Here is a 22,290-nt window from a genome sequence, read left to right on the forward strand (position 1 = left end):
AAACACTAAATACTTTATAAGCATTTTCTTATTAACTCACACACACACACACAAACTCATAAGAAAAGCACTGTTGGTATTCCTTTTTGCAAATCAGTAAACTGAGGCACAGAGAGGTCAGATGACTTCTTCCCAAGACTGAGTAGACTAAGATAGGTGGAGCATGAGATTCAAATTACAGTTGCCAGTCTGGACAGACGTGCTTAACTGCCACACTGTCCGGAGTCACTGTGTTTAGAGCAGTGGGTGCCAGGCTGGACAAGATCTGGAGGTGTCCCTTCCCTAGGGGAGCTCACAGTCTGAGCACCGGGAAGAAACCCGGAGTTCATTTACTCCGTTCTTCCTCCAGGTGTGGTCCCTGCCAACAGCATTAGCATCACCTGGGCACATGTTCCAAACGCCAAAGCTCCAGCCCAGCCCCACCCACTGGATCAGGATGTGCAGTTTAACAAGATCCGCAGGTGCTTGGTGTGTACGTTAAAGTCGGAGAAGCCTGTTCTACAGCCACTTCTCCTATTAGAGGTGAGAAACTGAGGCCCAGGAGGTTGGAGGTTACAGAGTGGTGGAACTTCAGGGCTTGGTGCCTGGAGCCCAGCCTAGGCCTGAACAGACCCTTCCACTCTTAAGAGGCCATGTGGGTAGGACATGAGAAGGAAGGGGTAGCGCGACAAGGTGCTCGGCGCGCGCAAAGTGCTCGGCGCGCGCAGTGCGGCGCGCGCAAGGTGCTCACGGGGCTCCCGGGCCCGGCCTAGCCGGGCTGAGGCGACGCGGGCGCCGGGCGGGCCGGGCCGCCGGGCCGCCGCGCGGCGTCCCCGTCCCTGCGCTGGCCCGGCCCGGCCCCTCAGCTCCACCCCCTGCCTCCCCCTCCCGCCTGCTCGCGCCTCCTGAAAAGCCAGCCCGCCCGGGGCGGCGGCGCAGAGCCGGCCCGGCGCACGAGGCAGCCAGCGCGGCCATGACGGCGGAGAAGGCGCTGCCTCTGGGCAACGGGAAGGCTGCCGAGGAGGCGCGGGAGTCTGAGGTGCTGGGTAGCGGCGGCGGCAGCGGGGGCGCGGCGTCCGCCCGCGACCCGCGCGACAAGCGCGACAAGGCAGTCCACGAGCGCGGCCACTGGAATAACAAGGTGGAGTTCGTGCTGAGCGTGGCAGGGGAAATCATCGGGCTGGGCAACGTGTGGCGCTTCCCTTACCTGTGCTACAAGAACGGCGGAGGTGAGGCGACGCGCGGCCCTGAGGAGAATGCGTTGGGGGAAGCCAGCCCTGTGGGGGCGGGGAGCTAGGGGTGAGCGCGAGACCCCTCCCGCGCCTGCGTGTAGGGGGCCCCTCGCGGAGAACGCCGGCCCGGCCCACCTGGCGAGCGAGCTTACCCCTGAGCAAGGCCGCTGTCCCAGTGCGCATGCGCGCCTCGCACCTGCGTGTACCACCTGCTAGCACGCGGGGACTTGTCCGCCAGGTGTGTTCTGTCCCAGCGTGAGGTGCAGACCGAGACGAGGAGCCCTTCATGTTTGGGGCAGGAGACAGACCCTTTGAGCCTCAGCTTTCCTGACTGGAAACCTGCATGAAGGAAAGGGGCTCATAATCTGAGTAGGCTCTGGTTTTGAGCGCTTGTTGAAACGCCAGCCTCCGTACTAAACTTTACTTACACCGTCTCATTTCATCCTACAGTCATCTTTGTAGGTAGTGCTATACCCGTTTTGCAGATGAGGAAACTAAGGGCCAGAGAAGTCACTCACTTAATAAGGGGTAAAGATGGGATTCTGACACCAAAGGCCTGGTTTTAAAGTGGGATTGGATGACAACAGGGAGAACTTTTAGGTGAGGCATTGCTGTTTGATTCCCTGCCTTTCATTTGCTCGTAGGGCCTTTTCTAGGGCCTATTTTCAGGACTGTCTGGTGGGAAAATGGGCAGCAAACAGTTTCTTTTACTGGTCTCAGTCACTCATGACAAATAGCAACAATAATAATTGGATGTTTAGAAGATGCTTAAAGCTTGCAGGGGTCAGGGAAAGGAAGGTGATGAGAAGGTTGTTTCTAGAGACAACGTGTCCGACTCAGTTTGGTGGAGATGCAGCAGTGAGTCCTCAAATCTCCCAGCCCAAGGAAGGGGCTCCAGGCTTTAGGAGCCCCCGACCTGTCATATCAGCAGGACAGCTGGGAGTTCCGTGGCAGAGGACTTTGTGAAACCTTGAGTGGCACAGTTTCCGCAAGGAGAAGTCTGTGTCTATGTTTTCCTCCCTCTATTTGCTGTGTCCCTCCAGCAGATCCCCAGACCCCAGTGAAGGTGGCTCAGAGGTTGGCAGGGACCACACTATTAGGCTTCGTGGAGCGGGACTTCCTGTGCGGGCAGCTGCAGGGAGAGTGAAAAGGGTACTGCTTGGCCAGGGCCCTTTCTTTGGAGACATTCATCCTGAAGGCACAGCCTGCTCCAAGCCTGCCCTGCACTGGTAATGAAGTGGCCGCCAGTGTTGGTGGCTTGGCAAGGGGGAGAGATGGAGCAGACCCAGAGACCCCGAACGTGCCCTGTGCCCTCATCTGGGAATCCGCCTCTCTTTGTACATTCAGCCTGTGTAAGCTGCCATGTCCGCTTAGATGCCTGTGGAAACCCTTTGGGATAGTCCCAGGCAAGAGCTGTTTTAACATCTTTTTTCTTTTTCTTTTTTAAATACGGGAAATTCTTATGCCAAAACAACAACAAAAAATGCATTCCTAAAATCAGAAAATAGTGTAAGTTGCATTAATTACAAACTCTGCCTTAGATGAAAAAAAAGGTTGTAGTGAGTCAAGTTTAAAAATGAGTCATTTTCTTTTTACTCTAATGAGACAAGAGTCTCCGTTGGGTGCACAGATATCCTGGTTTAATTGAGCTAGTTATCCAAAGGATTACTAGCTTTGTGAACAGAGAGGCCAGAAGGCTTTCAGAAAGTGTCATCTGTTAGGTTCTAGAGGATTCACAGGTAAATTACAGCATATTCGGGAAACTTCTGTGGCTTGTTTTAATCACTTAGATTTATATTCAGCAAACAGACCCTCTTATCTTTTACACACTTTTTGCCTTCTAATATAGTTGGGGTATCTGCTTATCAACTGTTTACCTTTTTAAAAAAATCTACACAGCTCTACTCATAAATTGCAACAATAGTTTAGTATTTCTTTCCCAAGGTGAAACTTTGTAAAAATAGAAAACTAAGACCTTTTCAAAACCTGGTAAATATTGTCCTATTATCAGGATTGATCAAAATCGTTGCTTTCAATCCTGTGGTTAAAGGGACTCATTTAGCAGAAAGCAATTTCAATGAAAGCCTTCATTTGTGAGATCAGATGGTGGGGAATAGCGTGTGTTTTCATGCTTTGTTATTAGACGAGAGAGAGAATGAGGGATTTGGGAAAATCCCCTTCTTCTTGTAATGGCTCATGTTCACCTCAGTTATTTAATTTGTTTCACAGAAAGGCTCAGGCAGTGGGTATTGTGTTTCAAGATGGGAGCACTAAAGCTTACGGTGGTCTTTTCTCAGATTGACTCAAAGCCAGCCTCTCTGGACGGATTCTTGCTACGAACTGCTTATAACTCAGCTTCATACCTGGGGCTCATGTACAAGGGGCTGTTACTGCTCATTGTATATCTCCTTGAGAATGCCTTTCTTTATGAAGACTTTTTGCAGGTCACTTCCCAAGTAAGAAGAAGAGGTCCCCCTCCCCTGGCCTGTTGAGGTTACTTTAGAATATAAAAGAAGGATGTAGCGTTCAGGGAGGGAATGAATTTGACCTGCGCTGGAGGGTAGAATGCATAAATAAAAGAATCAAGCATATAACACAATTTCTTCTACATTATCATCTTAGCTGCACAACAGTTCTGTGAGATAAGTGGTGCCGATATTAAGTATTAAAGCCCTATTTTACAGTTGAGGAAGTTGAGGCTGGGAGATGTGACATAAACTTGTTCAAGGGAGTAGGCAGCAGAGAGCACAAACCCAGGCTCACATTTTCTGACTCTGGTCCTCATAGCAGGAACTTGAACTCAAGCTCAGAGCACATGAGGTATTGCCTCTGGTAGGTGCTTATTAAAGGGCTGAACGTGAAGTGGTAGAGGCAATTTTAACCTCATTCGCTTACTTTGCATCCTTGCAGGGGCATTCCTGATTCCCTATGTGGTGTTTTTTATATGCTGTGGGATTCCTGTTTTTTTCCTGGAAACAGCTCTGGGACAATTTACGAGTGAAGGTGGCATTACGTGTTGGAGGAAAGTGTGCCCTTTATTTGAAGGTAAGTGCTGAGTTAATAACAAAGTAAAAGGGTTCCTGGGTGATGTCAGGTTGTGAAGGGCAGCTTTTAACAAGGCGGAGAGAGACAAATCACTGGCTTTCCTTCGTTCTTTCAGGCATTGGCTATGCAACGCAGGTGATTGAGGCCCATCTAAACGTGTACTACATCATCATCCTGGCGTGGGCCATTTTCTACCTGAGCAACTGCTTCACCACCGAGCTCCCCTGGGCCACCTGTGGGCACAAATGGAACACAGGTATGGCCTCCAGGGAGGGTCTCTCTGATGGTCCTGCTGGGGGACCTGGGATTGGTGGTATGTCATGTCTCTTGCCATGAGTCCAGATTCCAATGAAAGTGTACCTGTTCTGTACACTCTTCAGCTCTGAACCTGAGCTGAGTACTGGCCCAGGGATTGGCACAGGGAGAAGAACTGTGATGCTCTTTCCTTGCTTTGCCAAATACAGAGACTGGACCCTTCCTGCACAGAGTAGGGATGCAGGGAAGAAGTACTAAACTGAGGTTCGGGGGGTTGGGCTGCAATTGCAGCCCTGCCTCTGAGTGTCAGATTTTCCTCTGTAAAATGAAGGGGTTAGACTAGATCAAGGGCTGCAGACAGGGGGCCTGTCAGCCAGTTAGGCTTTAGATCAGTGACCAGCAAATTTCAAAAATGTATTTGGTTGTCAAAATTGAAAAATCAGAAGGCTTGACATGAAAATCCAGATTTTTCAGCTTCGCTTGAAAAATTAAAAAGATCTGGCCAAACCAGAGCCACATTCCCACATTCTTACTTGGCAGCAGGGGCTGCAGCTGATAACCGTCTGTTGCCTTTGCTTGAAGCTTCTGTCCTCAAGCTGGCCACAGTCCCCACCCAGCTCACATTGCTCATTTACTCTACCTGTCCTACCCAGGTAGATACTTGAATTCACCACCCTCCTCCTGCCTTGAACGGGTAACTTTTTACATTACTTTGGATTCTAATATACTGTTTACTTTTCAATTTGTCATCCTGTCAGGATTGAATCTTACAATCTAGGGAAGGCAAATACTTCTCAACCCCTGTCTTTGGAGGCTGTGCTCAGTGCAGACATCACTAGTCGATTGTAGAATGCTTTCCTTTTGAGTCTAGTCTTGGCCTCAGAACTCTGCTCAGTAGTCTAGGCAGCCACTACCTTTTGACTGGAATCAACACACATGCTTTAACCTGTTTGCCATTTGTGTTGTAACCTGTGGTTAGGTTGTCAATGGAAGTGGCCAGTCATCCTGAAAGCTGAGACACAGTAAGACTGGGTAGGATGTTGGTCACCAGCAGAAGGAACAGTGGGCATTAGACCAAGAAAACGCTGTGAGCTAGCTTCTATCCCTGCATGACTTTGCCTTGCTTCCCCCACCCACCACATTTTGTGGGGTCTTGTTTATCAAACTAAAATTCAAGGACATGTTCTTGGAGGGCTGTGAGTCCTCCCTGATAATTTAATTGTGCATCTTTATTTTGAGGATATTCTAAAAATATGTGCATGTTCTGGATCATCTGCACAGCCATCTTATAAATGAGGACGGTTGGGGGATCTCAGTGCCTGACTTTGTCCGTGTTTACAATTTAAGATGCATTCTTGGTGAACAGGATGATGGTGGCCAAGGGAAAAAGAGCAGAGAGATTTAATTCATAAATGGTCATTGATGCTAAGTCCAGCCAAGAATGCAACAAACTGTAGAAACAAAGGTTTTGCAAATTTGTGACCGGAGAAAAATGGTGGTAGAATTGAATCTCAAATAGTGCATGGAAAAATACGCAAGCTTGGGCTTCCCTGGGGGCGCAGTGGTTGAGGGTCCGCCTGCCGATGCAGGAGACACGGGTTCGTGCCCTGGTCTGGGAAGATCCCACATGCCGCGGAGCAGCTGGGCCCATGAGCCATGGCCGCTGAGCCTGTGCGTCCGAAGCCTGTGCTCCGCAACGGGAGAGGCCACAACAGTGAGAGGCCCGCGTACCGCAAAAAGAAAAAAAATACGCAAGCTTAATTCCATAGACCCTGCCTCCTACCTGTCAGTTCTGTTTTTCTGTTGGGAAATCGATTTAATGTCACAAGATGGCATTATCATACACATCCGTTTTATGCTATCAATTTGAATTGTTGGTTCCATAGTATAGTTGGCATTTAACTTGTAAGTTCTGGTTTTATAGGTGTTTGAATACTATAATCACAGACTTTATAATTCATTACTTATTTGTAAAAGATTAAATGTCATTTTAATAAAAAATACCATGTCAACCTTGGGTGTCTGAGACATTTTTTTGCTCTAGAAAAAAATATTTGAGAAACAGTGTTTTAGAGAATCTGATCAAAGCTAAGGGCTCCTCTCCAGAAAAAGGCACAAGTGTACATTCAGGCATTTTGCCTATAATATTAGGTTCCCAGACTTCTCTTAGGACTGTCTGTGGACCCCACAGACCATCTCCTTTCCTAATATGGTTAGCACTTGCCCAGAGAAGTGGGAAGGGGGCAGACACTTGGGGAACTTTTCCCCAGTGGGCTGCAAAGCTTTCTTCCACTGACTGCATTCCCTTTTCTCTGAGGGCGCGTGAACACTTGTGTGAAACATCACGTATAGGAAGGCTTCCTGTTCTGGAGATTATAGATGGAGTTGGAGGGCTCGTGCACACATGAGGAGAGCGAAGGGCCAGAGTGAGGCTGAACACGGGCTCCGTGCTGGCCACTGTGCTGGGTGCATGGGCTTTGAAGCGCATGGGTGCAGGAGGCCCTGTCCTCTGGGAGCTCACAGTCTGGTGACTGAGGTAGCTCCGTGAACAGGGAGGTGCAGGAAGGAAACCCAGATCCCATGGTGGCAGACAGAACCAGGCAATAACCATGGCAAAGGAGGTGGAGCCTTGGTTGGAGTTGATTCCGTTTTCTTCCCCTAACTGGCTGGTGACTTGTGAGGGGGGAATGGGTGTGGGTGGGGTCCCTTGACTACTTCTGAACCCTGATTCCTCCTCTTCAGAATAAAGGGCATGGAGAAGGAGGTTCCTTGGAGGACCTTTAAATTCTAACTTTCTTAGAATTCAGGAGATAGAGATCACGGAAGGCTTCTTGGAGGAGAGGTTAACGGGCTGACCTGGGCCTTAGAGGATGAACACTCAGATGTTTTTAACTTGAGATTCAAATCTCTCTTGGTCATCAAGTTTCATGAAATGAGAAGAGATATTCAATAAGTCCTTTCCTGGATTGAGGGAATGATTAAGGAATTAGGGATTCTTTACACATTTGGATGTTATTTCATCCAGTCATCAGGTCTTTATGAGGCAGCTGTGACATTAGCCTCTTCTTCCATGAAGAAAAACTGAGTCTCACCTGCATTACTGGCCCAGGGACACCATGGCTGACGCCCCCCTTTAGCCCCCTTGTTCCTGCCGGGGCCACTGAGCAGAACAGGTAAATGCTATGGACAGGCCTTAGGCAGGGAAGTGGAAAAGGTGAAAGATTCAAGAACCAGGCCAGAGGAAAGAATTGGAAAGGCCATATTCGTGGGAATAGGAGAGAGGAGATACCCTGCCCCCCAAACTTCTCCTCCTGTTTGAACCGAGCCAAGCCTCCCTCTTAAACTGTTTGTAAGTGATTGATTTTCCCCACAGTGCTCTCTGAGCCATGTTTACCCGGAGCGGCTGGGTGAAACCGCTTGTTTGCTCCATCGGCCCTGAAGGTTTTCCAAGCTCCAGCCCTCACAGAGGGTAATTTTCCTGTGTTTCTTGTCTTGTTTCCACTGTAGAGAACTGCGTGGAGTTCCAGAAACTGAACGCAACCAACCACAGCCATGTGTCCCTACAGAATGCCACCTCTCCCGTCATGGAGTTTTGGGAGTAAGTGGAAACGTCTTGTCTCCTTTGGCCCCAGGGGGGCTCTGTCCTGGTGCTGCTCAGTTAACGTTGCCCCCACCCTTGGAAAAAGCCTGACCCTGCCTCCAGCCTTGTACTTCCTGGCTTCTATGGGCATCTGGCTGCTTTGGAAGCCAGAATGGAGATCTTGAGAGGTTTCCCAAAGGGGCAGCTGAGAGAAATGCTTTCTTGTTCTTTGATGACATGTCAGCATGCCTACTTACTGGGACAAGAAGTGCTTGGTAAAATGATGGGCAGTTTAAAAATTCATTTTTTAACAAAAGATAAGATTTGGCACGTTTACAATAAACTAAGTCAAGAATATATTTAGACTTGAAAGCAGAAGTCTCCGGGGGGGGCAGGTTAGCTTTCTGTCAGTAGCAGCAATGTCATGCGGAAAGGAAGTACATCAACATTAACGGGTAGAGGTTGTGAAGAGGCAGGTTTTCAACGTACTTAGGAAGAGCTTTAGCCTCACAGAGTTGTCTGCAAGTACTTCCGAAGGTTGTAAGCCCTTGTTCCTGGAAGAGTTTGACCAGTGTAGGCCTGCTGATGGTTGTTGGGAAGGTGCCTGAATCCACAGACGTTATAGGCAGTAGTTGTGTGGGTGGGCATTTTCCCAGAGACGGGCATTTTTCATCAGTATTCCAAAGAGGTCTGTGGCCCTGGAGTTACGAGAGCTGCCACGTACGGTTGTATAAGTTGTTCACTGCACACCCCTAGAGGGCATGATTTACATTGTGAATGTGCAGAATTGTGCAGTGCCCCAGGAATTGAAGAGCAGTTTCCTCTGTGGGTTGAAGGGTGGCTAAAGGCTTTCTGAGGCTTTTTAATCTGGAAAGGTCTGGCTTCATTGAAGACCCTCCCCTACTTTAATGATAGTGTAGAGGGACAGTGGTTTTAGGAGTGATTTTTATTCTATTCCCAGATACCATTCTTCTCCTTCCCTCTCTAGAGGTCATTATGCTGAATTTAGATTTATCATTCTATAAAATGAATGTAAAGAACATGAGTTTATAGTTATAAATATAACTTATTTATATAAATATTAATATAAATAAAATACTTCCCTCTGTACATACATGTGCCTATATACATATATATTCATATTATGTATATCTCCCAAATAATAGCTAAGTCTTCCTTGAATGTTTTAAAATTTTATATTAATGGTATCCATTACTCCCTCTTTCTTATAGCTTTGTTTCTTTGCTCAATATTGGTTTTGAGATGGTCTCCATATTGATACATGTAGCTTCGGTTCATTCATTCTGTTCCTGCTGTATAGTATTTCCATATATAAAGAGTCTACATTGTGTTTACCTGGCTCCTCTTGATGGGCATTTAGACTGTCTCGCATTTCCCAGTATGATTAAGCTGAGTGAATGTCTTGTTTGTGCTTCTCTGTACAAATCAAGTTTTCTAGGCCATACACCTAACAGTGGAATTACTGGGAGGTAGGGTTCATGCACTGTCACTTTTATCAGATTATGTCAAATTGCTTTTTAAAGGAATTGTTCTAATTTACTCTCCAAATAAGAGTAGAACGAGAATTTCTACTTCTCCCCATTCTAGACCTAGGCACTTGTTCTGGTCAGAGTTTTTAAGTTCTGCCAGTGTAATGGATATGAAATTGTATCCCACTGTGTTAAATTTGCATTTCTCTAATTACTTTATGAGGTTGAACATCTTTTCATGGTTTTTTTGCTCCATTTGGGTTTCCTCATCCATTAACTTTCTGCTCATATCCTTTTCTCTTTTCTCATAGGTAGGAGTTCTTGATACATTGTAGGTATTAGTACCCATGCTGCAAATAGCTTTTCTTAGTGTGTGGCTTTTCTTTCTTGTTTATGTATGGCATAAATTGTATTGAATTCAAATTTGCCAATAGTTTTCTATTTGGTTTGCACACTTGGTGTCTTATTTAAGATATAGTTCCCTACCCCAAAGTTGTAAAAAAAAATGTTTTTCTGGGTTTTCTTTTTTTGGGGGGTGGTGTTCTTTTAAGAGTTTTAAAGTTTTGTTTTTTCACATTCAGGAATATAATCTACCTGGAATTTTCTTTTTGCATATGGTGCAAGGTAGGAATCCAGCCACATGTATATATGTATTTGCTGAATTGTTCATCCTATCCCTACTGATTTGTAATGCCATCTTCCATATAAAGTTTTCCTACAAGCACATGTCTGTTTAGGGGCTCTCTGTTCTGCTCATCTCTTTTGCTAACTGTGTGTCAATACTATACCTATAGTTTAATTTTAAGCCTTGACCTCATAAGGCAAGTCCATCACTTTGCTCTTTCCAAAATTGTTCTGGTCTTCCAAATGAATTTTAGAATCAGCTTGTCGAGTTAAAAAACAATAATAACAGAACAACTCTGTGGGGATTTTGGTTGGGAGAATATTGAACTTACAGGTTAATTTGAGGAAAACTGACATCTTTGTGATTCAGCCTCTCTGTCCATGAACATGGTATACCCCTCCATTTATTTAGGTCTTTTTTTTTTTTTTTTTTTTTTGCCGTACGCGGGCCTCTCACTGCTGTGACCTCTCCCATTGCGGAGCACAGGCTCTGGACGTGCAGGCTGAGCGGTCATGGCTCACGGGCCCAGCCGCTCCGTGGCATGTGGGATCTTCCCGGACTGGGGCACGAACCCGTGTCCCCTGCATTGGCAGGCGGACTCTCAACCACTGCACCACCAGGGAAGCTCCTATTTAGGTCTTTTAAAATGCCTGATGAAGTAGTGCTGCCTGATGTGGTTGTCAGAGAAGCAGCATTAGAATCACCTGGTTAGAAATGCAAACTCTAGCTCTCTCCAGACCTACTGAGTCTTAGTCCCAATAGAGCATCCATATGACATTATGCTAGAGCAGAGGCTGCTCTTGGGGGGTGGGAGGAGGTGCTGTGTGACCTTTTCCAGCCTCACTGGGCTATGGTTTTCCAGTGGAATGTTTAGGACCTGCACATTTGAGTGTCTGCAAAACATGGTCTCTGTGCTCCCTTAGGGAACACAACCTCAAATCCTACACTGGATAAGTTCTCTGTGTAACTTATGTTGCTTTGTACCATTCATTTCCTTTGTAACATGTATGGAAAACCTCGATTAAATTATTATTTGTGCAATACGTTCGATTATTGTGTGAATTCCCCAGGAGGCAGTCATGAAGCAGTACCTTTTCTGGTTTTGCTCACTACTGCCGGTCTATGGAAGGCCCCCAGTGAATATTTACAGAATGTACAGGTACATGGGAGGAAGGTGGCAGGCAATATTTTCTAGAAAATACTACATGAGGAGAGTCAAAGTGGGCTCTGGCAAGAGCTCATCCTGTCCCTAAGCTCCCCAGAACAGCACTGATGGCTTTGAGTATCCCTTTGTCATATCCATGTCACCCACTCATTTGGACACCAAGTGGTGGGAGGGGCAGCGAGTCTGTGTCCTCACTTGTAACTGGGCCTTTTTGTCTGCTACTTGGTTATTCAAAATGAAAGTCAATGTGAGAATGAACCCATCGTTCTAGTTTTCTACTCTGATTGCATTTGTATCATCTATGCAATGTTGAATTCTGCATCCTAAAAGTACTCAAATGCTGGTGTGACGCTCCTTCCTTCGTAAGGTGTTTTTATCAGACAGCTCTCATTCATCTTCTCCTCGGAGCTGAACTTGGAATGTAGAGACTCTGTGAGATGTTTGTAGCATCCTATGAAAAGCTATTTGGAGCCACATAAATTTGAGAAGGGCTGAAAGCCATGCCCTTCAGTAAGAATATCCATTACCTTTGATCAACTCAAATTCCCAAACATATTTTCCCGTGCAATCATTTGGACTCTTTCCCCTCATCCCCCACCCATCGCCCACCCCAGAATGCTAGCATTCCACTAAATACAGCCTGGCAAACGCTCTGCTAGGAGAAAGTTCTTCCTTGAATTCAGTCATAGTTTGGCTTCTGGGGCTTTGGATAGAACGTGCCTAATTCCTTTCCCATGTGACAGCCCTTCAAGTATTGGATCAAGTGTCCTTAAAAATGTTTCTTTCCTAGTTCTCTTTGCTGTTTCCTTGTGTGGCTGGTTCCCATCTATAGTGTGCTCTTACTGTCTCGCTCTCACTGCCTCTAGCTCCAGGGACCTTATTCAGGGCCACATTGCTTGGTCAGAATGGACTGCCTCAGTTGTGTGCTTGTTCATTCATTCAACAAACGTCTGAACTCCTGGTGCACGTAAGGACACTTGGCGTAATTGGCAGTGGTGGGAATGTAAGACGCCGTTCTAGCCCTCTAGAAGCGGAGGAGAGACAAGCCTGTAGATTCCCATAAAGTCAGTTACAAGGTGCTGTTTCCCTCCGCAGGGCTGCCCATGGCTTTACCCTGACCTTGGGCATCTGGCATCTTGAAAGTTCATTTTCCCTTTCAGGGAATAATTCATGTTACTGGCTTAGCCAGGGAGAACAGCTCAGGCTCTGGGTCAGTCCTGGGTTCTGGCTCAGGCAGGGGGCCTGTGGGGCAGGGGCGGTTTGTCTTCCTCATGTCAGATTTCAAAATCAGGCCACCCTGGTTTCCCTTAGTAACTCATTATGCATCTGGCACCCACGAGTTTATCTCAATATGTTTGCGGTTTTACATGTTGAGCCTGTGTCCTCTGGAGGGATTGAGTGCTATAAGAGTGTAACCGGCATTGTAGCATCAGATGGGCTTTGGTCTATTTTCACTTCCCTTTCTCAGTCGTCTCATCCCTCTCGCCCAGGGTTTTGCAAGCAACTGCATTCTCGCCATGTATACAGTTGAAATCGCTTTTGTGTGGCATCCATTCAGCACACATTTGTTGAGAGCATATTGTGTGCTGAGCCTGCATTAAGCTCTAAGGGTATTCAGTTCTCTATCTTTATTCAGAAGGATGCAGTCTTGTCTTTCTGGTTTATCTTTCCTGGAGGAGGTTTTAAAAAATTGTTTATTTCTAAATCATGTGGCCACTTGAACTGATTTTAAGTTGGACACAAAATTTGGGCTCCAAGTTGCTGAAGTGAAACTCTTAATTCTTGCTGTGGGCCCGAGGCCGCCCCTGCTTCCTTCGTCTTCCCCTCTGCCCTCCTCTGCACCAGCCTTCTTTCTGTCTTTCGTATGTCCTGGGCTTGTCCTAGGCTCAGTGTCCAGCTTTTGCATAGAAGAGTCCCTTTGCTTAGAAGTTTCCTCACCAAGTCCTTGGGTGTCTGGCTCGTTCTTATCATTGAGTCTTAATTCACGTGTCATTTGGGAAGCCCTCCCTGCCCATCCTGTTGCTTCCACTTATCAGCTGAATCGGCACCCCGGTCCCTCTCAACCCCATCTGTCTGTTTTATTGTCTGCGTAGGACTTACCTGAAATCCTTGTGTCTTTTTTACTAGTTTATTCTCTCTCTCCCTCCATTAGACTATAAGCCCTATGCCAGCAAGGACTGTCCTGTTTTGTTCCCTGTTGTCCTGCCAGCACATTCTAAGTGCTCACAAAATATTTATTCAAACACATGGATGGAAGATTGAATGAATGAATGAATGTTTTTTAACCTCGTGGAGTTGTGTCCTCTTACTTTGCTTTTGCCCTGTCTGTTGAAGAGTATAAGTTCCCAGGTTCAGAAACGTAATTCATCTCTTAGATCAGCTCCCTTTTATAGAACTCCTAGTATTATCCAGTCTTGATCATTAAAGATATTTGTATATAAAATCAGCTATGAGGGCATTTGTTTTCATAAATAGTGGATGTCTTACACCGAGTAATGGGAAGCAGTGATTTACGGAACCACGAGAGTTCTGACTGAGATTCCTTTTACATCCTGATGGATGAAGTAAAGCAAGGGAAGTTGCAGTTAGTTGCTAAGCAGCTACTGTGTACCCTGGCCCTGAGCATGGCCCTCCAGGCCTATCGCTTCATTTAATCCACCCACTCAGGGGATACATGATACAGCATCACTGAACAGATTCCCATCTCACTCAGGGGATTCTGAGGCAGGGAGAGGTTAAGGGACTTATCCAAAGTGCCTCTCTTGTCTAGCAAGAGCTGGAGCTGGGCTGAGAGCCGGCCCTCTCTGATCCCACCTGCATCCCTCCACCCTTCCGTACATGCTCCTCCCGCCCATGTCTGAAATGCCATCAGCTTCCTGTTTTATCACGGGGCAGAATCCGACTGGTGTGTCCCTTCTATCTGCAGCCCTGTGGCCCTAGGGTCTTGAAGAGAGAGTTTTGCTGTAGATGGAGATGTATAATTGGTGGAGGGAGGGAGGAACGAATGAGGAATGACTTGTCTCCAGCGCCCAGCACAAACAAAACACAAAACACCTGTTGGCTTTTGTCTTGTTGGATTTCAAGAGGTACCTTTAGGAAATGACTTGAATGTTGTTTTTAACAGAATACTGTGGTTTCCAGCTGAGCCAGGCCTTGAGGGTGAGGCAAGCGGACTCTGATCTACTGTGATGAGAGATGGAAATTGATGCTGGCCTCCTGGAGTATGTTGTGGCCCTGCAGCTGGTGGCACAAGAGGTTCATGAATGACTTGAATTCAGGCTCAGGCAGAGAGTAACTCAGAAGGGGTTGTTCCCAAATTTTAGCGTGTTATCCCGATTCCTTATTACTTCTAATAAAACCAGGAGAAAGTGTTTGAAACTCTCCAGATTTACACACACACACACACACACACACACACACACACACACACACACACACACGACACACACACACACATACACACTCTGCTCCATGCTTTCCCTGGAAGACCTCTAAGATGAGGAAGAAGCACCAGAGCTGGGACCTGACTCTCCCATTCACTCCTGGGGGCCCTGGGCAGGTGATTCTGAACCTCACTTTCCTCCCTGGCAAATGGGTGCACCTCACCACCCTTCCAGGTGCAGTCAGCATAGAGTGATGGAAGCAGGCGGGCAGTAACCAGTCGACGGTGGCTCCGCTCACCCCTGCATCTTGCCCTTTCTCAGCCTTTCCCCACTCTCCCACCCAACAGCTCAGGTGGATGAGGTGTCATTCAAAAAACAGAGGCCTCCTGGTGGGATACCCTGGACCTGGGGGCAGATGCCCGCTCCTGCTCTGGATCTCTCGTCCAGGGCTTTTCCTGATGTCACGTGTGCCTCTCCTGCCCGCAGTCCCTCCGTCGCAGACAGTGGCTCTCTGCCAGCCTTAACACAGAGTGTCTTGGAGGGGCCGACCCCGCCAGGTGTCAGACCCTCCCTGAGCTTTTGGCCACTCATAACACAGAGCTGCTGTACCAGGGGAACCCGGGGGTCTGGGAAGGCTGTGCTGAGTCCTGGTAAGGAGGAGAAGGGCGCTGGGATTCCAGCCACGGAGCAGTGAGGCCCTTTCCGTGGCGTGGGATCCCTACTTATAGACACCTCTCCTTACTGCTTCCTATCTTGCTGGATATTACCCTCCAGCCATGCAGGACCAGAACAGGCATTGAACTTGGGGTCAGGAGACTGGTGTGCCAGGCCAGGCTCTGCCACTTTCCAGTCTGTGATCTATGGCAAGGTCCATATCTACTTGGAGCCTCAGTCTGCTCTGGGCAGTGGGTGTAAAACAAGACAACATACGCGAGACTGCCCAGTGCTCCGTGCCAAAGTGTGTTCTACACAAAGTTAGGAGGTATTGCTTTGGAAAGGCAGAAACGTGATGGGGCACTTCCTTCTTAACAACTTTTTAATAGCTTTGTGGTATAATTTACATGCCATAAACTGCACGCTGTTTAGGTGTGCAAGTAGGTGATTTTCGAGCAAACTTGCCAAGTGTGAAATTGTCACCGCAAAATAGGTTTGTACTATTTCCATTTCCCCAGCAAGATCTCTCATGCCATTTGTAGTTAATCTCACTGTCCCTGCCAGGCAGCCATTCACCTGCTATCTGTTTCTGTGGATTTGTGTAGTCTGGACGTTGCATATTCAGTGGAGTCATGCAGTGTGTGGTCTCTGTTACTGTCCTCATGAAACTTAGCATCATGTTTCCAGGGTTCATCCATATTCTAGCGTGTGTCACTGCTTTGTTCCTTTTCGTGGCTGAATAATATTCCATTGTATGGATCGACCCCAGTTTGTCTATTGGTTGATGGACATTTGGGTGGTTTTCAGTTTTGGGCTCTTTTTGAATAACCTAGGAGTGGAATGGCTGAGTTTTATGTTTAAATTCTTAACAAACTACCAGACTTTTCCAGTGTGGCCAGAACATTTTATATTCGTACCAGAAATATGTGAGGGTTCCATTTCTCCGTATTCTTGAGGACATTTATCATTGTCTGTCTTTTTTTTTTTTTTTTTTTTTTTTTTTTGCGGTACACGGGCCTCTCACTGTTGTGGCCTCTCCCGTTGTGGAGCGCAGGCTCCGGACGCGCAGGCTCAGCAGCCATGGCTCACGGGCCCAGCCGCTCCACGGCATGTGGGATCTTCCCGGACCGGGGCACGAACCCGTGTCCCCCGCATCGGCAGGTGGACCCTCAACCACTGTGCAACTAGGAAAGCCCTGTTGTCTGTCTTTTTGATTACAGCCGTCCTCTTGGGTGCACCCTAGTGGTATCTCATTGTGGTTTTAATTTTCACTTTAATGGGGAATAGTTCTAAATAAGATTGGGAAACATTGGGTTAGACAGAGCTATAGAGGTGTCTTTATTGCAGGACTTCTCAGAGCCTTTAATAGTCTAATGAGCATTGGGCCTCTCTAAGGAGGGCTATAATGTGCAGCCATTTCTCAGTGAGGTCCCAGTGTGACCTCAGGGTGTATTAAAGGATTAGTGTTCTTTGGGAAGCATTAGCCTAGGACAGAGGTCAGGAAACTATGGGCCAAATCCCATCTGCTGCCTGTTTTTGTAAATAAAGTTTTATTGGAAGACAGCCATAGTGTTCATTTACATATTGTCTCTGGCTGCTTTCACACTGCAAGGATAGAGTTGAATAGTTGGGACAGAGACCATATGCCTTGCGAAACCTAAATCTGTACTATTTGGCCTTTTACAGAAACTGTTTGTTGACCCCTGACCTAGGAGTGCCTGGTGCGTGTAGATGCTCACTGCACCTTCATGGGGAAGGAGGGACCCGTCCTCAGGGTACAGGTGGGGACCAAGGAAGCACTTGGTGAGGCTTTGTATTATTTGAGCTGGTGCTTGAAGGACAGGCAGAATTTTTAAGGCATGTGAGAATTTACAGGGACATTCTTGGCAGAGAGAACCGTGGAATGAATCCTGGAAAGTGGAGGGGACTGGAGGGGACTTCTCGCGACCTGGGAGGAAGATTTCTGCAGTGATAGAAGAAGTTGGCATGGGAGCTCCAGACCCCACAGACCAGCTTCGTTGCCTAGTTGTCTTCCCTGGGTGACACAATTTCTAGTCCATCTTCCCCAAGATGGGGCCATGGGTCCGAGCAGTGTCTCTGAAGTTGGATAGATGTGGCTTCAGGTTCTGCCTCTGCCTTTCTGGGCATGTTGCTGCCCTAAGCTACAGTTTTCCCATCAGTAAAGTAGGAATCATGGTTGCACTGGCCTCAGTAAGCATGAAGGGAGTGCAGACTGTCACTGACCTTGTCATCACCTTTCTCTTCCCTGAGGGCAGGACTCACCTGCCTTCCTCATCACTGCAGGCCTTGCTCTTAGGGCCCTCAGCAACGCGCAGGTAGCATCCAGTCACTCTCCTGAGTGAATACATGATGCAGAGGCCTAGGAGGGCCCTTGCCCTGAGTCCTCAGCTCAGTTTAGGGCCTCGACCGAGGGCTCTGCAGGAGCAGACCCCGTACACGGGGAGAGTTGGGGGCCTGCACTGGGCCGGGGAAGTGAGAGCAGGACCCCGAAGGTGGAGGGATTATGGAGGGGGCAGGGAAGGCGCATTTGTTTGGGTGATGGGCTGTCTTTGTTTGTTGCTTTGGGAGACCAGAAAGGAGGACTGAGCAAGGCTATTTATAGCGCAGTCCCTCAGTGCCAGCTTTTAGGGCGGCCTCTGCATCCCTGGCAGTGCTACCCTCCATGGCAGGTTAAAGAAAGGTGATGCGTTTGCCGGCTCCATGCTGGACACTGAGATGAGGCCTCCCCGGTCGGCTTGGGACCCGTTCCCACAGCGCCCCTCCCAGGCCCTCTGCGGTGGTGGGAGAGAAAGGTCTACTCCATCTTTGCTTTCTTTGGTCAAACGACTCTCGGCTCTGGAAGCTAGTGTGTGGAAGGAAAGCGCCAGGTATGAGGCTGTTTCCTTCCCTCTGGACTCAGCCCCTCTGTGTATGTGAGACACAGAGAGGACAGTGAGGGTGTTGCAGGATCGGATTCCAGCCACTTCCCTCAGACTGCGGAGGATATAGCAGAAGCCTTGAGTGGGAGGCATCCTCTCTCTGGGGTCAGCTTCTGCCGAGACAGAAGGATGTGTGGCCATCAGAAGAACCTGGTTTCAGGTCCCAATCTGGGCCAGTTGCTTCACCATTCTGGGCCTCAGTTTCCCCACCTGTAGAATGGGTATAAGAATGCCCTCATGGTAGTTATGTTGGTATGAGGACTGAATGCAGTGAGATGTGAGGGCTCTTGGGTGGCACCTGCCACAGTCCCCTCTGCTACCAGCTCCTTCTTGTTCCTTACTCTGAGAGTCTCTTAATGAGGATAGTTTGCTTTTCAACTCACCTCTTGGATTCCCAATTCTTTCCCTCTTCTTCCTGTAGAAATGACGTCTCCACGCATGGATTCTTTCCCTGCTGCCCATCTCAGAGACTTCTACCTGCTTCTTTCCTCCCTCGCCCCCCATTCCCTTCTGCATTTGAAGCTTCCCCTCCCTCCTGGCTCTTTTCCATTAAGTATCCCAGTCATGCCAACCTGAAAATTAAACAAGCGTAGGTAAGACAGCTCTGATGCCCTGTGGCCAAGAACTACTAGTTCGCATTCTCATCAGAGCAACTTCTCCAAAGAGCCGCCTCAACAGGTCTCACCTCCCCTCTGCTCCCTGCGTGCCGCTGTCTGAAGTCTGCCCCACCAGGGCTAGGCAGCTCTCCTTGCTTCACCTGCCACTCTGGCCCCGAATCCCGCAGCGCTCTCCCTCTCACCAGGCCGCTTGGAGGCACTTGGCAGATGGGTTCCTTGCCCTCCTGGAACGCTCTCTCCCTCTGCCTCTGGGGATGCCACCTTCTTCAGGGATGCCTAACCCTTCTCTCTCTCCTCAAAGGGCTCCTCTCAGCCTCCATCTGCCCTGTAAGTGATGGGGTTCTGGGGGTTCTGTGGCCAGCCCTCTCCCTCCCGTTTCTCCGGCTCTCCCCAGGCGGCCTCATGCTCTCCCAGGACACTTGATGGCCAAGGGCTCGGGTCTGAATCTCCTGCCTGCATCTCTATTGTGAGGTTTGTACCCAGACACCTAGCTGCCTCTGGGCCTTGCAGCCGACTGGGTGTTCCACAAGCATCTCAAAATCACCTTATCTAAAAGATTGACTCTCCGGGGCTTCCCTGGTGGCGCAGTGGTTGAGAGTCCGCCTGCCGAGGCAGGGGACGCGGGTTCGTGCCCCGGTCCGGGAGGATCCCACATGCCACGGAGCGGCTGGGCCCGTGAGCCATGGCTGCTGAGCCTGCGCGTCCGGAGCCTGTGCTCCGCAACGGGAGAGGCCACAACAATGAGAGGCCCGCGTACCGCAAAAAACAAAACAAAACAAAACAAAAAAAGATTGACCTTCCACCTCCTCCTCCTCTACACCGATTGACAATTCATTCCTGCTCAGCTAATGACCCCCATCCATGAAGGTACAAACCTGGCGTCCGTCTGGACCTCCAACTTCCCTGCTACCTGCCACCCCCAGGCAGCCACCTTGCACCCCTGCTGCTCCCCAGCCCATCTGTTCCCCTCCAGGGCCATTTCCCTACCTTCGTCCAGCCCCTCCCTCTTTATTGTCCAAATTAAGGCAAAAGTCTCCACACTGGGCACCTCGCTCCATTCCACCCTTACCCTCCAGTCTTTCCAGTGCAGCCAAAGAGAGCTTTCGGAAACATGCACCTGATGTAGTCTTCCTCTTTTTTAAGATTCTTCTCGGCTTCCATCACCCTCAGGATGAAGCCCCAGCTCCTCAGCAAGGCTCAGAGTCCAGCTCTTGCTCATCACTCCAGCCTCATCCTTTGCCCCCACTTCTTACCCCGCTTCCTGCTGCACATCGAGCCCTTGTTCCAGCCTCCTGGCTTTTGCCTTTGGTGGACTTTCTGCCCCAAATGCCTCCCTCTTCTTTGTTAACCCTCCAGGGCCTCCACAGCCCCGCTCCCACGTCCAGATACTGGCCAGATCTGCAGTGAGGTTCCTCTGCTTTTCCCTGTCCTGACCCTCTCCACACTCTGCTCTGTTCACTTGTCCGTCTTCCCCCGTGGACCATGAGCTCTTGAAGGACCCCAAGTGTAGCACAGTACCTGACACACTGAAAACACCTTAATAAGTATCACTTGAATAAATTCATAAATGCGTGAAGGATGCGTGCTGTGTACTACTTTTGCCCAGCGCACGAAGTCACGTGAGGTAGCTTTGGGGGGGTGCATTCAACATGGCTTTAACTTGTAAAGGAAGGAAGGGCTTCCTTACAAACTGCCCCCCGAAGCTTCCCAAACACCTCTTAGTGTCATGGGGGAATCTAGGAGCTAGCACTGCAGCTGCAAGTCTGGGCCCTGGAGCCAGGATCCCTGGGTTCAGATCCCGCCCGTCACTTGCTGTCGGCATGACTTTGGGCAAGTTACCTAACCGCCTGGCACCTCGGTTTCCCCATCTTTGAAATGATGATAACAATTGCGTCTGCCTCGAGGATTGTTGGGAGGGTGAGATGAGTTCCTGCTTGAAAACCTATGGAAAGGAGGTGACGTCCCTTCCCCAAGGTCACATAGCTTGTCAGGAGCAGAGCTGGCTTTTGAGCCCAGCCATCTCTGTGTGTGCCCAGGGCTGGAGAAGCAGAGGCATTACACCTCCAGGTACTGGGTGGAAATCTCCAGAAATAGTCTTATGGCCTGAAAAAAATGCTTCACGAAGAACCTGCTTTCATGCCTGGCTCGTAGTAGGTGCACAATATTACTCGGGTAAATGAATCCTTCCGAAGGGCCCCATCCAGTCTTCAACATTTCCCGCCCCCTGAACGGTGTCGGGAGGTCTGTTCCTGGGTCCTTTTTTGCCAGGGTGTTGGCAGGAAACTCTTCCTTATTCAGACCTTTCTTCTGTCCCGGCGCTTCACGGGGGAGGGTCATTAAGAAAGTTTTTTTCCCAGGAAGAGCTGTGCTTTCTCCAAGTCTCCAGAGTTGAGTGTCCCAGCTCCCATGCTCTCAAAGGCTGTCCTTGTAGATTTGAAAACAACCCCGCAGTCCTGCAGGCTGAGAACCTGGTCCCCGAGCCTCCTTTCTTTAGAAACTCAATGTCCCTTGCTAGTTAGAGTCAGTGCTGGTTAAACCTAAAGAAAATAGTTTGAGGATGTTTTCAAATAATGTCTGGTGGAACAAAAGAGCAATTCATCCTGCATAGCTTTTAGTAATCTGCTTCCCATTTTGGGAATTAGATTGTTCAATTAAGTGAGAGGGCGCCGAAGCCAGCTGCATGACTCAAAAGTTTGCAGCATCCAAACTGTGGAAGAGGGGGGCCTGCACCAGCTCTCTCCTGGCGGGTCTGCTCCCTTCTTTCTCCCTCTGTCCCTGTGCTGTTTCCAGTTTTCAGATTCTCTGTTCAGGAAACAACCTCACCAGCAAGAGGGCATGGGTGTGCATGCAGCCCTGCTAGGCCTGTCTCAGTGTTTCTTTAATGGAGATTTCGAGGCTGCAGTGACAGGCACAGAGAGTACCCTGGGCATTTCCGTCTGCCGTAGCCGCTTTCTTTCCTGCTCTGGGTTGTCCCTTTTCATTCGCCACCTGATGGGTGTTTGGGAAGCTTCGGGGGGCAGTTTGTAAGGTGGTACTTATGCATCCGCGGCTGCGAGGCTCTAAGTCTGAAGACAGGGGAGTTTGTGAGCACCCTGAAGTTCCTGCAGAATTTGGGGAGTGAATGGGCACATCAGGGTATTTCTCTGGGGAGAAAGTACATCCCTTCAGTACCCTCTCAGAGGATCCCTAACTCCCTGTCCACGTCCTCTCAGAAACAAACAAACAAAACAAAACCCTTGGAGTCTGTACATCTTCCTCCAACACCAGGAAATTCTCCTTCTCCGGTGTTGCTCAAGCCTTGCTGTGCATGAGCAATCCTCCGGGAA

General features: G+C 48.7%; 1 protein-coding gene across 1 annotated transcript in view; it reads left to right on the forward strand.

The window, feature by feature from the left end:
* Window positions 1–587: 587 nt before the first annotated feature.
* SLC6A11 (solute carrier family 6 member 11) overlaps window positions 588–22,290 on the forward strand; it is a gene marked incomplete at its 3' end in the record, with an annotated part of 119,659 nt that continues 97,956 nt past the window's right edge. Inside the window, exons 1-4 of the mRNA XM_079933859.1 lie at window positions 588–1,208; window positions 4,122–4,256; window positions 4,372–4,512; window positions 8,019–8,109. Coding sequence (XP_079789985.1) covers window positions 953–1,208; window positions 4,122–4,256; window positions 4,372–4,512; window positions 8,019–8,109 — 623 coding nt within the window. The 5' untranslated portion in view covers window positions 588–952. The remainder of the gene's footprint in view (window positions 1,209–4,121; window positions 4,257–4,371; window positions 4,513–8,018; window positions 8,110–22,290) is intronic.

The sequence above is a fragment of the Stenella coeruleoalba genome (genome assembly GCF_951394435.1).
Source record: "Stenella coeruleoalba genome assembly, chromosome: 10".
NCBI lineage: Eukaryota > Metazoa > Chordata > Mammalia > Artiodactyla > Delphinidae > Stenella > Stenella coeruleoalba.